The sequence below is a fragment of the Rhipicephalus microplus genome, chromosome 1 (assembly GCF_043290135.1).
Source record: "Rhipicephalus microplus isolate Deutch F79 chromosome 1, USDA_Rmic, whole genome shotgun sequence".
NCBI lineage: Eukaryota > Metazoa > Arthropoda > Arachnida > Ixodida > Ixodidae > Rhipicephalus > Rhipicephalus microplus.
In genome coordinates this window covers 159,302,343-159,320,052 of record NC_134700.1, presented here as the reverse complement: position 1 = coordinate 159,320,052, position 17,710 = coordinate 159,302,343, and the positions used below count along the sequence as shown (strand labels likewise).

The window sequence follows — 17,710 nt, the reverse complement described above, 5'->3', positions numbered from 1 at the left end:
CGAACATTGACCTTTCTCTTTTCAGCGCCCAATTTGTCCCTGCCTGCTATGCTTCACTTTCTGACGCTACCGTCCTGTTCACGCCATCTGACATCTTCGGTAGCCAGCACCACACATCGCTGCCATTCGCCGCTTTAGAGCTTTGTCAGGACACTACCGGAATATTTATTTCCAATCCCAACTCGTGCCCCCTCAGCTCGCGCTGCAATGCGACGCTCGGCCACACTTAGCCTATCGATGAAGATATTATCGTGCCTGCCGATTTCTTCGGCACCAAGCCGAATATGGAGCTGAATGCATTGGTTCCTCACCTTGCCTCGGACAGCGTGTCTTCCAGTGCATTTCACCATTCTATTGACAGCGATCTCGCCCGTCTCAACGAGAGCAGCTTCTTACCCTGTTGCACGAATTCAGGCGTTCGTTTGACTTTCCTCATGTGGTGCTAGGAAGAACGAACACTGTTGCTCACACAATTGACACGGGGAAGAGCACTCCTTTGCGCCAGCGCCCCTATGGTGTGTCGCCAGTGGAGCGTCGCGTAATCACAGAACAAGTAGACAACATGCTACAGCGCGGAGTCATCAAGCCTTCTTGTAGTCCTTGGTCTTTCCCAGTTGTACTTGTCAAAAAAAAAAAAGGAAAGGTTCCATCCGGTTCTGCGTAGACTACAGGTGCCTAAACAACATTACGAGAAAAGATGTTTACCCTCTTCCCCACATAGACGACGCTCTCAATTGTCTCCAAGGTGCAGAATTCTTTTCCTCGCTTGACCTCCGCTCAGGTTATTGGCAGGTCTCAATGGCTGAGTCTTATCGTCCAAAAACAGCGTTCGTGACATCGGATGGCCTCTATGAGTTTACCGTAATGCCATTCGGACTCTGCAATGCACCCGCCACATTCAAGCGAATGACGGACAGCATTTTGCGTGGTCTCAAATGGAACATATGCTTGTGCTATCTTGACAACGTTGTGGTCTTTTCACACAATTTGACTTCGCATCTCACTCGTCTGTGTAAGATTCTACATTGCCTTACAAACACCAGGCTTCAGCTTAACCTGAAAAATGTCACTTTGAGGCTCAACAACTCGCCATCCTTGGTCATGTCGTATCCAAAGCTGGCAGTCTTCCCGACCCTGACAAACTTCGTGTTGTTGCCAAATTTCCTAAGCCGACTACAGTTAAAGAACTACGGAGCTTTGTGGGCCTGTGCTCCTATTTTCGTCGGTTTGTCCGGAACTTTGCTTCCATCATCGCTCCGCTCACCAAACTCCTTGCTGGCCCTGCAGATCTTTCGAATTGGACAGAAGCCTGTGACGAATCCTTCGCAACTCTGCGCCAATTCCTTACCACCCATACTGATTACGACCCTACTGCGTCGACGGAAGTACACACAGATGCAAGTGGCGTCGACCTTAGTGCAGTACTCGCGCAACGCAAACCAGGTTTTATGGAGTATGTGGTCGCCTATGCCAGTCGCGCTCTCATTAAGGCAGAAGAAGCCAACTATCCTGTTACTGAAAAAGAGTGCCTCGCGATTGTGGGGGCATTAAACAAGTTTCGCCCCTATTTGTATGGCCAAACTTTTGATGTGGTAATTGACCATTGCACACTCTGTTGGTTAGCTTCACTGAAAGATCCTTCTGGTGTCCTTGTGCGTTGGGCACTACGCCTCCAAGAATTTGACATTTGCGTCATCTGCCGATCAGGGCGAAAGCACTCTGACGCAGATGTGCTTTCACGATCACCCATGAAATCTGATGAATCTAAAATCTCAGCCTTTGACTTTCCTCTCTCTGCCGTCAGCGTCACAGACATGCCATCTGAACAACAGAAGGACCCATGGATTGTCTCGCTCTTGAATATGATTTCTGACACATCAACTTCTGGTTACCTGCGTGCTTTTCGCCGCCAAGCAACGCATTTCAGCGTACGGGATGGCCTGCTATACCATCGCAACTATCAAGTGACCGGTCGTAAATGGCTGCTTGTCATACCCAGGCATATGCGGTCTGATATCTGCAAATATTTTCATGCTGAACTGCAACATGCACACGCTGGTGCGCTAAGGACGTATGAGCGGATCCGCCAACGTTACTACATTTAATCACATCAGGTGGTGGTTCGCACGTTCACTGTCGCGAGAACGAACGCAGAACCCCTCGAGGACAGCGAGGGCTTCAGCGGCCTCCTGCACGGTGTGGCGAGGTCGCATCGGCTCATCACGTCTTTCAATATCATAACCTTTCTTTCAAGATCATTCGCTGGCTGCTGTGGCCGCTTAACTCCTGTGACGGTCGCCATGAAGCGCGACGGCGGCGACAACGTGCACAAACACACCGCAACACGCGAAGTCACAACACAAAGAACAAAGACACAAAGTAGTACACCAGTAGGCGTAGCATGGGCATAGCAAGCAGCTGTTAGTAGACACTGGCAACGCCTCCTTGATGTCCCGTGCTTGCCGGATGAGCGCGAAACGCCGGTCATCTATGGCGGCGCTGCCTACGTAGGGATAAAATTCTTTGTACTTGGCCTTTGAAATTGGCAATTTTGGCATTTGCTACTAATTTCAGAGGATGCCTTGTATTAAAAAAGTTGCTTGCTAAATGACGGCGTCACTTATGTAAAGTTAATTATAATTACGTTTATGCCGTTTTAAAACTTTTTTACGTTATTTTTGTTGCATATAAGCTCTAAAAACGTAAAAACCTATTTAAAGACATTCCTACTTGAGTGGCGCCACCATCGTAGTTTTGACTACAACCGCTTCCCAAGTGACCGCCGATCACGGAGGAAGAAAAGGAACCTTCCCTTTCTCCGTGCCGCCGATAATCCAGCAGGCACGGGAAATCTAGGAGGCGTTGACAATGGATGTGTCGGTGGCCCAAGCGCTTCCGCCGGGTAGTGACTAGCGCCACCTAGCCACTTCCCCTTCATTCACTGTCATCAACATCATATTCTCCTGCAGTTTGCTCGGTTTTAGTTTCTCCAAAACTCCGGATCTGCCGTCGGTTACGCCAAGCCGTGCTTGAGCCTCCAAGCCGCCGAGATCGCATGACTCTGGAGTCCCGATAGCCCTCTCTGGAGTTGTCCGAGATAACCGGTGCGCAGCTAAATTCCTCCGAATTAAATGAGCATTTCACTTCATTGAAATGTACACAGTTTTGCCGGGACCGCGCCGCGAGTCCAAGTTAACTGAATTTCCGAGTTAACGAGGTCCGAATAAACTAGCTTTTACTGTATTGGCGAGGTATGTACACATTTGTACGCAAACACATTCGCTCATGTTCCTCGTGTCAGCAGCGCAAGACGTTTCCTCATTCACCCGGTCAACTTCAGCCTTTACCATGTCCTGCACGCTTATTTGACTGTGTTGGGATTGACCTATACGGCCCACTACCGTGCTCTGTTGCTGGTAATCGATGGGTGATTGTGGCTGCCGGCCATCTGACAAGGTACGCTGAAACGGCAGCGCTGTCTTTGGCGGGTGCTCGTGAAGTTGCAACCTTCATCTTGCATCGGTTCGTTCTTCGTCATGGTTCACCACGGGAGCTACTGAGTGACAGAGGTTGCGTATATATGTCGGTAGTTCTGCAACAGCTCCTTCATTCATGCCGTATAGTACACCGCACATCAACAGCCCACCACCCTCAGACGAACGGCCTAACGGAACGTTTCAATAAAACTCTAGGAGGACATGCTCGCTATGTATATTGATTCTGACCACTCTAACTGGGACGTCGTTCTTCCTCTCGTGATGTACGCTTACAACACGCGATTCAATCAACAACAGGCTTTTCTCTATTTTTTCTTTTATATGGTCGTGACCCATGCAGCAAACTCGACACAATTCTGCCATACAATCCTGATGCCTCCGAGTTCAGCCCAGTTTCTGAAATGGCCGATCACGCTGAAGAGTGTCGTCAGCTTGCACGGTCCTTCACAGCCGATAATGAAGCCCTCCCAAAAGATTGCCATGATCGTGATCTTGTCCAGGACATTTTCCTCATCTGTTCTCTCGTGTGGCTTCAACTGCCTTTCCACTCTTCTGGACTGACTCCTAAGTTTGCACCAAAGTATACTGGCCCTTACCGCGTCATCCAGCACCCCTCTTCTGTCACCTATGTGATTAAACCAGTCAAGCAGTCCACGAACAAGCGCTGCCTTGGTTGTAAGATGGTCCACGTCAGTCGCCTAAAGCCCTGCTACGACCCTCCTGTTCTCTCGTCACCTTGAGTCGCCAGGATGGCTCGTCTTCATGGTTGGGGTATTGTAGTGGTGAATTCGCAAGGCAATGACCAGTGGGACCATCTCTTAGTGCCAAGGGTGAGCATGCGCACGAGCTGTGGACGCTGGACTGTTCGAGTATTTTTGTCCGTATTGGCCGTCTGCCTACTACCTGGCGTCACTATTAAACTCCGTTGCAGTAGTAATACACCGTGTGGATTGCGTTTTTCTGAATTCACAATAAGCTCAACAAAGCACCTTTATCAGTATGTGATGAGCGTCAATCAGGTTTGAGGTGCAGTTCTATGTACTCATTTATGTTAGCCAGTGAATGAAGAAGTAATGAATCTTGCTGTAGTTCTAATGACACACATTCTCCTCTTCCACGGTGACAGATGTGCTCACCAAGTTAGTAATGTTCTTGCACACATGGTCTACATTAAATAAATTTAGATGCACGTTAGTGAAAAAGCGGACTAGTTAGTGTTTGTTTTCATTTATATGTAAGTACAGGTTAAGCACAACTGACAACCGCTAAATCTTGCTGCTTTGGTCCTTGATGCTGTCGGTTGTATACAGCGCATCAGTGCATGAAAGCTTTTTTTACCTAGTTATTCGGAAAAATCACTGTTAATTGCATTAACACTCTTCTTTGCCTGATGATTTCTTAAGGACCTGCACTTCACGGCGACTTTGTATGGCTCTGTCACTTCTGTTTTTCTTGTCGATTTCAGTTTCCACTGTCACAGTCGGTGAACATAGGCTGGGAGGGTGGAGTACATGTGCAGACGTGTGGCCATTACCTCCATCTGGACTGCCACAAGTCCTACATGCTGTCCCAAAGGGTGAGCACATCCTGCGAATGTTGAAATGTGCACTGTTTTTGCACTTCTTAAAGGTTGATGTGAGTGAAAAAAGTAGCGTCGCACACGGTGTTTCCCAATTTTGCTTGTATCAGTAACCACAGGCAAGAGCTTTGAGCAGTAGCAATTCCAAGCTGTGGTTTTTGTAAGGTAAGCTGTTTATTCACAATCCTTGTGCCTATGCCCTTTTTACTATCACTTAGCTACAAACCTTAGAACATTACCCTCTTTGTTCATGAGGCAACTGTCATGCCCAAACCAACGTGAAGAATTGATATTTAACGTCCATAAGTCGCAGTGCGTAAAAAAGATGTGCACGCTCAAGAGTTTATTTTTCAGCAGTCGAGCTGCCCACGTCAAGATAGATTGCACTCTTCCTCAAATAAACATGCACTGGTTTCGTAGTGTATCGATCTTGTTTTTTCTCATTTATTAGAGCATAACACAACACAGGCAGACTACTCACGTGTTTTTGTTTACAACTTTCGCGCAAATTTTTAATACAGTAAAAGCTCGTTAATTTGACACCCGTTAATTCGGAAATTCGGATAATTTGGACGGCTCTATTGGTCCCGGCCAAAGTGCATGTTTATCTATGAGACCAAACCTTCGTTATTTCGTCGGAATTCGGCTCCGCACCGCTTAATTCGGACAAGTGCTGATGGCTGCTGCTACACAAAAGTGTGATAACGCAGCGCTGGCACCACTGGAGTGAAACCGAAACCAGAGTGGCATCGCCATCATCATCAACTAGTGGGGGCAATCGCAGCGTCACCGAACGTCGGCGTCTTCGATTCTTCTCCACTCAGCGCCTCCGACGCCATTTTCCCTTGTGTTGTCGTGTTGGAACCATCTCTTCTTGCGAAGTTCTTTTTTTCTTCCATTGTGACCGTATTTGCATGCCACCACCATCGTGCGCTACAGTGATGGCAACACCGAAAAAGCGGCAGAACTATGACGCGAAGAACTTGGCGACTAAAGTGGAAATTTTGGAAGCACTGAAGAACGGCAAATCGTGACAGCAGGTTATGACCAAGTACAACGTGAAGCGGAGCACGTTGGGAACGTACGTGAAAAATGAACAACAGATTCGACAAGCCTTCGAAAGCGAGAAGTTTCATGCCTCTAGAAAGCGGTTGCGAACCGCAGCTCATCCCCAGCTCGAAAAAGCTTTGCTCCGATGGATTACTGACTGTCGCAACGCGCATCTGCCTTTGAGCGGACCTGTCATCATGGCACAAGGTGAGAAGTACGCTGCAATGATGAACATTGAATTGTGTCAAAGCGTCAGAAGGGTGGTTTGCGAGGTTTCGAAAGAGACACGAACTTGTCTTCAGGAGTGTGTGCGGTGAAAAGGCCAGTGTTGACGAAAGCGTCACCACCGAGTGGAGAAATGTGAAGCTGCTGGAACACATCGCCGCATATGAACCACGTGACGTGTTCAATGCAGATGAAACTGCTCTATTTTTCAGAGCTCTGCCCGACAAGACGGTGACTTTCAAAGGGGACGCGTGCATTGGTGGCAAGAAGTGCAAGCAAAGGATAACTGTGCTTCTTGCCGCCAATATGACTGACACGGAGCGCTTGCCACTACTTGTCGTCGGGAATGCGCTTAAGCCACATTGTTTTAAGAACGTCAAAAGCCTTCCTGTTGAGTACATAGCGAACAGGAAGGCATGGATGACATCGGACATTTTTCGCGGCTGGCTGCAGCAGTTGGACCGGCACTTCACGTCGAAGGACCGCAAGATAATTATGGTTGTTGACAACTGCAGTGCCCATAACTGTACAGTCGAACTGAAGAGCATCAAAGTAGTTTTTTTGCCGCCCAACACTACGTCTGCTCTTCAGCTGATGGACCAGGGTATCATTCACTACGCGAAGTCGAAGTACCGCAAGCACCTGCTAGAGCAAATGATCCTATGCTCAGAAGCTGGAAAGTTGTATCAAGTGGATTTACTCGGCGCAGTGCACATCATCGCCCACGTGTGGAAAAACACTCCGCCGCAAGTCATCGCCAACTGTTTTCGGCACAGCGGTTTTGTGAGGCCCGAGCATGCAGCAGTAGCTGACGATGGCATCGAGGAGGTGTCAGCCGAGTCCACCGACAATGACTGCCCGACTTTCGATGCTGTCCTTCCCACAGATGTGACCTTTCAGGACTACATCGCGATTGATCATGGTGTCGCCACGAGTGGTCTCCTGACCGATCAAGAGATTAGTAATGATGTCACGGGCGCCCATGAAGACCACGATTCCAACGAAGAATCATGCGAGGAGATACAGCCGCGACCTCATCGCACCTCACGGGAAGTCTCTGAGGCGCTGTTAATATTAGAGGACGCTTGCCTGAACACTCCCGACAGCTTGCGTGCTGTTGGCCATTTGGAACAGTTAAGAAAAATTGTGATGTCAGCTGGAATCTGCACGGAAACGCAGACGACAATTACAAAATACTTCAACAAATAAAGGTATGCTTCTGCAGCTTGATTTTAAATGTTGTTTTCCCTGTTCATTCGTTAATTCGGCATTCGGTTAATTCAGACAGTTTTTCCGGTCCCGTGAAATCCGAATTAACGAGCTTTTACTGTACTTCCACTACAACGACTTTTCAAAATAACAAATGATCTTTAGCGGTTCCTTGAGATTCGTTGTATCGAGATTTTGCTGTACTGTGTTCTTCCAATTTTTGGGACATTTTAATAGTGGAATTGCCTTCACTCATACAGCTTATGTACAATAAAACCTCATTCATTTGAAGTTGCTCATTTTGAAATTGCACTTAATGTGAAGAGTTTCAGTGGGCCTCATACATGCTATGGAAGTTTTGGTGGACAATTTGAAGCAGTGGCCAACACCACTTTGGCTAATTAGAAACTATTGGGGGCTGTGTAGCTATTTCTGATCACGATTTTACCTCAAACCTGTGGACTCAACATTCCAATTTGCAATTTCATAACAAATCAGTGGGCGTGACAGATCGTTGGAGCCACAAGACATCGCTATGCACTGATGTCGATGGTCGATAGGCAAAGTACCCCAGCCACATTGCTGTCAGGGTGAAAAAGAAAATTTTTTTTTAAACCCTTCTCTCAGTCAGCAAAAATATGCACCTGCAGAGAAGGCACGCTTCACCTAAACACAGCAGTCACATGCTGCTCTGTGCATCATGGTGCAAGCATTCACCCATTTTTTGGGGACTCGGTAGAAAAAAAATTAAAGGCAGTTTTGTAGAGTTCTCAATGTATGCAAACCTCTGATATGCGGTCGCTTAGGGAGATGGTGCACTGAGGCTGCTAAAAAAGCTGTTGCTTTTTTAGCAGCCTCAGTGCTGTGTCTCTGTGTCGTCGTTTTGTTCTCGCGCTATAACTATCGTCATGCCATACCAACTAGCCCAAGCTGCCACACTTCTAAGCTACTTCAAAAGCTTCAGTGATCAGGTTTTGCAGCCACAGCACACAGCGAATTCTCTCAGACTGGCTTGTATTATTTTCATTCTTCTCTTGAAGAGAACGGTGGGTGAATTATCGTATTTACTTGCATAATGAACCCACTCGCATAATGAACCCGCCCCCACCTTGGTCCTCGAAAAAAAGAAAAAAAATTTAATGTATCTGTTCATTTTATTTCGCGGTGAAAGCCAGTGTTATAAAAACGTTATATCAATAAAAAATGCTATACCAAGCCATTAAATTACAATAGAACAACACAATAAAGGTCTAAACATAGTTTCGCAACCATGCTAAACATTTGTGAGCAGCGCGAACGTGTACGACGTCAATCAAAATTTAAGTCGCGCCTTTTGCAGCAGAGTTCCATCTGTCGAATGCAGGAGAAACCTCTTTGCTTATAGCACCACGCAAGCACAGTGGCTTAAAAACAAAACAAAAAAAGTCACAGCTTTGCCGCAAAGGTGAAGCAATGAACGAGATAGCAACAAATTGGAAGGTAACGCACAGAATGGCAAGCAGATCAAAACGTGCCCTGTGTTTCTCACGCACAAAGGATGCATGAAACCTACTCACAAGTACAGATTGACGCGAATAAGCGTCTCAGTTGTTACTTCGCTGTGTCTGAAAAGTGCGCCGTTTTTGCAAACGAAGGCTGTGCAAAAATTGCAGTTACCTTTGTGGGCCTGGTAACTACAACAGAGTTGTTCTGATGAAACCCTAAGGATAGCCAAGATGTACGATTCCCTCCACTGCAAGATAAGGGCGCGCGATCGAATGTACGCCCCCTTTATTCTCTACGCGGGCCAAAGTACGCCTGAGAGATGAGAGCCGCCGTGCGCTCACTGTGCCATCTTGCTGATAATGCTGAAAACACGATAGTTCTCCCCCGCCCCCTCCCTGCGAGGTGCCGGCCAACAGCGGTACGTCATAGATATGAATAGCTTGCCGTTTGAATGTTGAAAGAGGTATCTCTCGGTGGCTCAACGGTTAACGCCTCGCATTCACGAAGCGGAGGTCCCACGTCCGATTCCGCACGCCGGAGTCTCTTTTTCTGGGAATTTTTTTTCCTTGAGATTTAATATATATGTACATATACAGTGCATGACATAGTCGCGGACGCCGGCGGCAAAATCCAGCCTAAAGTGGCCATATAATTGCTATTGCAATAAAACAAAGCGCATGCCTTCGAGCTGGCTGGCGCACTATGTAAAAACACACCACGCGCCTGCCATCTTGGAGGTCATGCAAAGCGCAACCGCGTCGCCACCCAATGCTGCCTTTTTGTTGTTGGATTTGTCGTAGATAACTTAGTTAGACACCTGCTGCGCAGGGCACGTTTGGCCGATACGCTAACTACACGGCTGGTTTTGAACGTAGTTGGTTGAGCATGCGCTGGAGCACGGGAACCGAGCAGCTGGACTGCACTTCGGCATCGATCCGAAACAAGAAAAACAAGAAGAGCTCCAGGCTACCAAAAAGATTCGTCGCGGAATACGTAGGCCAGAACAAGCAGAATCGTCATGCGAAATGGTCGCTGTTATAACTCCCGTGACTTTTTTTCTCACGCATAATGAACTCTCCTCCCAAATTGGTGTTCTGAAAACCTTTCTGAAAAAAAGGAGGGCTCATTACGCAAGTAAATACTGTACACTATGGTGGCAAAAATTATGCACTTATACTGCAAGAAGCATGTGACACACAGTCCGTGTGTCATCACTGTACTTTATTGAAGCAAGTCTTATCTGTAGGCACACATTTCAGCTGAATGTGAGACCATGTTTGTATGGTTTCATTTCGCTTCTGTGCTGACTGACAAGTGCTTCACCTGTAAATCTTTTACATTGTTGTAGGGTATTGTCTTCTAACTTCACAGGGCCATGTTTTCCCGGGGTTCACCACAAGATTTGGGTCATGAACTGCTGGAAAACATAACAATCCTTGCAATTGCCAACAACCAAATGTGTCATAACAGGACCTCTCATTATTTTCAGTAGTTCAGCGCTATCTGGTTTCCGTTTTTTGTATGCTTTAATAATTCAAAAGCCCGCTTGACTCGAAAATTTTTCATGGTTCTAGTGACATTGAAATAACAAGGTCACCACTATATTTTATTGAAGCATGTTTTATCTGTAGGCACACATTTCAGCTGAATGTGAGACCATGTTTGTGTGGTTCCATTTCGTTTCTGTGCTGACTGACAAGTGCTTCACCTGTAAATCTTTTACATTGTTGTAGGGTATTGTCTTCTAACTTCACAGGGCCATGTTTCTCATCCCGATTTCCCAAATCCAAAGTCTCAGATGCATTGTCAGCTTTCTATCACAAGAAACAGTAGTTGTGTCATGCTTAATGTGTGGAATAATATGTATGTCTCAAAGAAAAATGCCTCATGGCTCCTGTGATTTATTTTCTGCAGAGTCAACAAAGCCAGCGGTTGCAGACTGTTGCAGTTGAGCGAGGAGAGTACTGGTGCCCGCTGTGCAGACAACTTGCAAACTCTGTTCTTCCGCTGCACCCTGAGGATCCCAGAGGTGCACTGGTGCGCAAAGGATGTACACCCAATGCTCAACTGTTGCAAGACCTGTCTGCAATGCTTTCACATAAGCCCATGGTTGAGGTAAGTATTCACAGGTGTTGTTTATGCACAAATGTGTGTATACAGTAAAGCCTTGAAAGAATGGCTGATGTGGCGTGTAGGTTTACGGTACATACTCTGAAGTGTAAGGCATGACGGCAACAAAAGACAGAAACAGAAGCGGGGGGAGAGATGTGGACGGCTTACACTAGAGGCGCAAGGAAGAGTTGGTGGTTTCAGTCCCGACTTGGCTCAATTTCAATTCAGCTTAATTGGCCATATGGAGGGACGCGACACTTAGAAGTAAAAAATCGACTCAAAAATCGCATTTTTTCTCTCATAATTTTCACATTCCCGATGCCCTTTCACACTTATCAGCAAAGTTTGACTTCGAAATTCGACTTATTTCTCAAGTTATAACCCATAAAGAGAGCAACTTCACGCAAACGGAAGTGCAAACTAGCCGTACTTCAACCGCCGACGGCACGTGACTAACGCGCTACACCAGCGCCATTTTGGTCTTGTTGGAAAAGTCGCGTTTCTAGCTTTCTAGTAGACAACTATGTGCTCCTCATAAAAGCAAAAAAAGCAAAGTCAAAATTACGCGCAGCGCGTGATTTCATTGGTTGCTTGACGCATGGGACCGGAATGGCATTTTCCGATTGGCCTCCAATCCGTGATTTAGAGTTTGGTATCAAAGGAGCAGCAAGCTTCTGTTCTTGCAGTGCTAGCTGCTGTTGTAGAAGCTGGGCTGTGCTTCAATATGGGCAATGTCAATGCATTTGCTGTGATTCTAGAGCAGCTGGACACTCACGGTATTCAGCAGCACATTTCCGAGGGCTAGGAAGATGGACTGTCATCAGAATGCGACCTCAAATAAATAGAAGCATCCCAAAGACTGAGAAAGCTGATTAAGAAGAAGCATAAGGATGGGATGCATCCAGATTATGCCCCTGGTGCATTTTCATAAGATTATATTAGTATTTTTTAATAAAGGTGTTTTGGAACGTTTTTCTTCGTTTGTTCAAAACAGCAAATTTAGCACATTTGATTAGTTGGAGAGAAAATAACTTCTGTTCCATTCGAGCTATCTGCATACTTTTTTTTTACAAAACGATAAGCGCATGCAGTATGCAATATGCCTATTTTGAAGTCAATATACAGATGAAAAATGTTTTTAATTGGGTCACATGCGTGACAAATGACGGTGGTTATAGCATTTTGCACTCCTTAAACATCCTACATTGTTTCTACACTGTCGCCGATGTTTTGATGCTTCCTGCTTAGATGCCAATTAGGCTCCAAACAAAAGACCCAGGTTATACATTGATCGTAGAGTACATTGGAAACTACTTAACCTATCAAAAAGTAATTACATTTTTAGAATCTGCACATCTAAATACACAAGCTATGAAAATTTCGTTCAGATCTATACATAAATAAAAAAGTTGCCTTTCAAGTGTAACCTCCACCCTTAATTAGCATTGCTAGACCACATGAAACTCAAGTATCTCTGGTGGGCGTGGTTTGATCATACACAACTTAATATAAAAACCCGCATAAGCCCCCTTTTTTTTTCTAGATTTTACAATGCAAAATTTCTTCCCCGGACTACTCTTTGCAGATCCCGAAAATTTTCAGCTCGAATTCATAATTTTGGTTTCAGCAATATGCTGTGCTATCATCATCATCAGGTATCAGCATGCTTCTGCAGTAGGTAGCGTTGTAGCATTAGTGATGTTTGTCGTACAGGAGTCTAACAGTGGCCACTGCAACCACTTGATGCATGTAACAATGACAACGATTTTACGTCTGTAACTTTACGCTATGCCAGCTCCGTGAAGGCAGTATTTGGCTGCCTTTAAAAAAAAGGCTGTCTTAGTTGCTGAAACCATCGGCGACTGTGCTGCGGGGCAGCAGTTCAGCGTAGACGAGTGGTACATTCACGGCTGGAAGAAGAAAGGAGCCCTTTTTGTATGCAGCGGCCGACAAAGAAGTTTTCGGGGGCTGAGACATGGAGCTTTTCGTAATGTTGAACAAGAATTGGTGAACTTTGTTTTGTTTTGAAGCAACGGGCTGCGCAAATTGCTGTCAACATTAGGCTGCTGCAAGTAAAGGCAAGGGAGATTGCGCGAGATCAGGGCATTGAGCAGACGGTCTTCAAGGCGAGCAAGCAATGGGTGTCCCGCTTCATGCGTCGTGCAGAATTTTCTCTACGTCAGCATGCATCGATATCACAGAAACTGCAAAAAAAAACGAAGAGCTGCCTGCGAGCTTTCAGAAGCACGTGATTTCCTTGCGAAAGGCAGTCTCCTTTCAGCTGGGCCAGATCGGAAACACTGATTAGACGCCTGTGTTCCTCGATATGCCCTCGGCTCTGGCAGTTCACAAAAAAGGCTCCAGGCAACTTACCGTGCGATCAACTGGGAATGAGAAAACGCACGTGACTGTAATGCTGGCCTTCATGACAGATGGGTGCAAGCTGCCACCCTACGTCATGTTCAAAGGAAAGACGCTGCAGAAGGAGGAGAAGTTCCCAAGAAATGTTGTCGTCCGCTGCCAGGACAAGGGGTTGATGGTTGAATCACTCTTACTTCACTGGATCAAGTCCATGTGGTGTCCACTACCCAGGGCACTGCTAGGGCTCCCGTCAATGCTTCTGCTCCGACGCATTTCGGTGTAATCTGTCCGACTTCGTGAAGTGATTGCCGCGCAACTCCCGCACTGAGCTCGATGTTATCCTGGAAGCGATGACATCTCAGCTGCAGCTGCTTGATGTGTTCCTCGATAAGCCATTTAACGACCACATCAAGCGCGTGTATATGGAGTGGATGAGGTCCGGAGAGCCAGAAGTGACCTCTGCCGGAGTATTGAAGCGGGCCTCGCCAGCGATGCTGTGCTCGTGGATCGCCGAGGCTTGGGCCTGCATTCCCAAGGAGCTCGTTTGCCGTTCCTTCAAAAAGTGCACCGTCTCAAACACCCTCGATAGCACTGACGACGAGGCGCAGTGGAAGGACATGTCCAATGAGGGAGCTTCAGATGAAAGCTCGTCAGATGACGTTGAGTAATTCAGTGTAAATAAATGTATTTTTCTGGTTTTCACGGTGTATATTCGTGTGAAAATTTGTTTTCTCACATTTGCACCTCGGACTATATGCAGGTCCAACCTACACGAGAGTTTTTATGGTAATAAGCAATAAATCGACAGTCATATTTAGTACTAATTAGACTTAATTTAACCTATATAGAACTGATTAGGTCTTAGGTTGATTATTAGTTTTAATCAAAGTTGTTAACAAAGAAAAATAACCCTTAAACTTGCCTTCTGTCATGAAACTACGTTTCATTTCTAAAGGACTCTACAGGTGTTATATATAAATGATACTATAATGTACCAACATGCCATGTTAGATATAGACAGTGGGTCTTTTCCGGGTGCGAACAGCACTTCTAGTGGGGATTGCCGAAATTGAAATTGGGGGCCCTTAGGCTCCAAAATTGCCCACCGCGTGCCCATAGGTAATCTCGGAGGGCTGTATTCGCACCTTTCTTTGGGGGAATTGTATTCATGTTTGTGACACTAGGCGTCGCATGATTCGCAATTGTCGTGGCGACTTGGCCTCCAAAAATCTTGGCACACATCTGCATCGACGGCAGCACGCATGCACCAACTACCTACCGGGAAAAGGCTTGTACCACAATGTACTTGTACATGGTATTAAAACCTCATTTATACACCTGGGAAAAAGAAAATCCGCCATTGCCTTGGTGCCCTCACTTATATTTTGATATGAGGAGCTTTTTTCGAAATTGGCCAAATCCAAAACCGAACTAGCTCAAATAAGGCTCTATTGGCACATACACACTCTTCAGATTTACTCTTAAACAGCAATAATAAATTAATAATAATAATTCAAAATTTGCTATTACTGCTTTAGAGGTAAGTTGAGAGTATGTATGTGCCAATGCAACTTTATTTGAGCTCTTTTTGTTTTTAATTTGATCAGTGGCGTAATCGTTCAGATGTTATCATGTTTACGTTGTGCCATGCCGCCCCAGCGGGGCAACGCCCTGCGCATGCATGCCATACAGGCACATGTATATATTCAGAGTAAATAAAGAGTACAGGGGCGTTTTCCCGTTCGTGTTCAACAAGGTGTCGTTCGTCACGGAAACCCGACATGGTGTCAGAAGTGTAGCGCACTGCTTTTCGAGCTATGGCGAGTGCAGAATATACGGGTTTCTGCCAGCCCTTCCCGGTACAACCGCCAACAAGCTTCAACTTTGACAAGGTGTCAGAGTGGCCGGCGTGGGTGCAAGACTTCGATGATTATCGATTCGCTTCCGGCCTTAGCGAGCGAACTGGGGAAGCCCAGGCATGTACGCTGATGTATACAATCGGGCGACATGCTCGCAACATATTCCGGACCTTTGAATTATCGGAAGAACAGTCAAAGGACTATGAAGTGGTGAAGAAACGCTTCGACGCATACTTCGTTGCCACACGGAATTCGGTCTACGAAAGTGCTTGCTTCCATCGTCGCCACCAAGCTGCAGGTGAATCGGTGGACCAGTACGTGACGGCGTTAGATACACTGGCAGATAGGTGTGACTATGGCGTGATGAAAGAGAGGTTGATCCTCGACCGTTTCGTCGTTAGACTACGGGACTCCAAGCTGTTCGAGGCCCTCCAAATGGACGCAACAATGAATCTGAAAACTGCATTGTCCAGGGCAAGAACGAAAGAAGCGGTACAACAACAAGCACATGATCTTCACAGCAGTGCGTACCACCAAGCAACCAGCCTTGAGGTCGACGCAGTTCATCGAGAAGCTTGCGGGTCATCAAGAACATCACGAATGCCGAAGCAAGTGCATCCGAGGTAGGCCTGCACAGTATTTGCCGGAGTCATTCATGCTTGGAGTGAGCAATTAGATCGAAGGGGTGTAACGTACTTTGTTGGGACTTTAGCTGGTACGTTTGCGAAAGCTCGCTTTGTTCAAGTCGCTATTGATGGGGTGACTGTATCTGCTAAACTCAACACAGGAGCAGAGGTCAACGTTGTTCCAGCATCCTTCCCTGGTGTACAGAAAGATCTACAGCAGTCTTACGTAATTTTGAAGGGTACAGGCAGTGAAGTGTTAGACCTAAAAGAAAAATTCACTGCCAATATTCTGTGGAGACAATGTCAGGCTAGGCAGGAAGTTTTTGTCGTCAAATCAGCGAGTAATGTCATTTTAGGCTTGCCAGCAATAGAAGCTTTAGGAATTGTGAAATTTGTAGATGAGGCCTCAGTTCATCAAACTGTGCAAACGCGCTTCCCTTCTCTGTTCCACGGTTTAGGTACCATGAAAGGAGAATACTGTATTAGCCTCAAAGAAGACGCAGTGCCCTATGCTATTCACACTGCTCGTCGTATACCCATCCCGCTGAGGGATGGCGTGAAATGCGAGCTACAGGAAATGGAAAGAAACGGAGTCATTCGTAAAGTTGAAGGGCTGACCGAATGGTGTGCTGGCATAGTGCCCATCTTGAAGCCTTCCGGGCAAGTTCGGATCTGTGTTGATCTTACGCAGTTGAATAAGAGTGTGAAAACGTGAGCGGTTTGTGCTCCCCACTGTTGATGAGACACTTGCGCTGCTTAACGGAGCAATGGTGTTTTCTAAACTTGACGCGAACTCTGGATTCCATCAGGTAAAGCTAAGCAAGGGCTGTTTTGGACGTTATTGCTTTGAGCATCTGCCGTTCGGAATAACATCTGCTCCTGAGTATTTTCAAAGGCAGATGTGTGAAATCCTTGATGGAGTGCCGGGGGTCGTAAACATAATGGACGATGTACTGGTCTTTGGTTCGTCTCAGAAAGAGCATGATGAGCGACTGTTCCAGATTTTAAACCGATTGGCAGAAGCCGGCATAACCCTGAATCGGGGAAAATGCCACTTCATTGTAAAAGAGCTTTGTTTTTTGGGATGCCGAGTGAGCAAAGATGGCATACGACCGGACCCAGCTAAAGTTAGGGCGATCAGTGATATGCAGCCACCGGAAAATGTAGGCGACATGCGTCGATTTCTTGGTCTCACAAATCATTGCTCGCGATTTATCCCCTACGTAGCAGATAAGACCGCGCCGTTACGTCAGTTGCTGCAAAGGAACAAGGAGTGGAGTTGGGCTGCACCTCAGCAGATGGCCTTTGACAGCGTATAGCAGGCCATCTGTTCCGATAGACGTATGGCAAAGATTGATCCGCATAATCCAACTATTCTTTCTGCAGACGCATCTTCGTACGGTTTAGGGGCAGTTCTGCTTCAGGTACAACCAAACAAAGAAAGACGGCCAGTTGTGTTTATTTCCAGATCATTGACACCAACAGAAATGCGATATGCGCAAATTGAAAAGGAGACCCTAGCTCCAACCTGGGCGGCCAAACGTCTTGATAGTTACGTGCGTGGGCTTTACATAACGCTGGAAACAGATCACAAACCGCTAGTCACATTGCTAGGAAGGACCCCGCTTGATTTGTTGCCGCCGCGCATTCAGCGATTTCGAATGCGTCTGATGCGATTCAGTTACGAGGTGGAATATGTTCCAGGGA

General features: G+C 46.4%; 1 protein-coding gene across 3 annotated transcripts in view; it reads left to right on the top strand.

Moving 5' to 3' along the window:
* LOC142801708 (E3 ubiquitin-protein ligase ubr3-like) overlaps positions 1-17,710 on the top strand; it is a 145,158-nt gene that overhangs the window by 83,927 nt on the left and 43,521 nt on the right. For all 3 annotated transcript variants that reach the window (XM_075887554.1, XM_075887553.1, XM_075887555.1), the window contains 2 exons: positions 4,963-5,073; positions 10,960-11,160. In XM_075887554.1, coding sequence (XP_075743669.1) covers positions 4,963-5,073; positions 10,960-11,160 — 312 coding nt within the window. The remainder of the gene's footprint in view (positions 1-4,962; positions 5,074-10,959; positions 11,161-17,710) is intronic.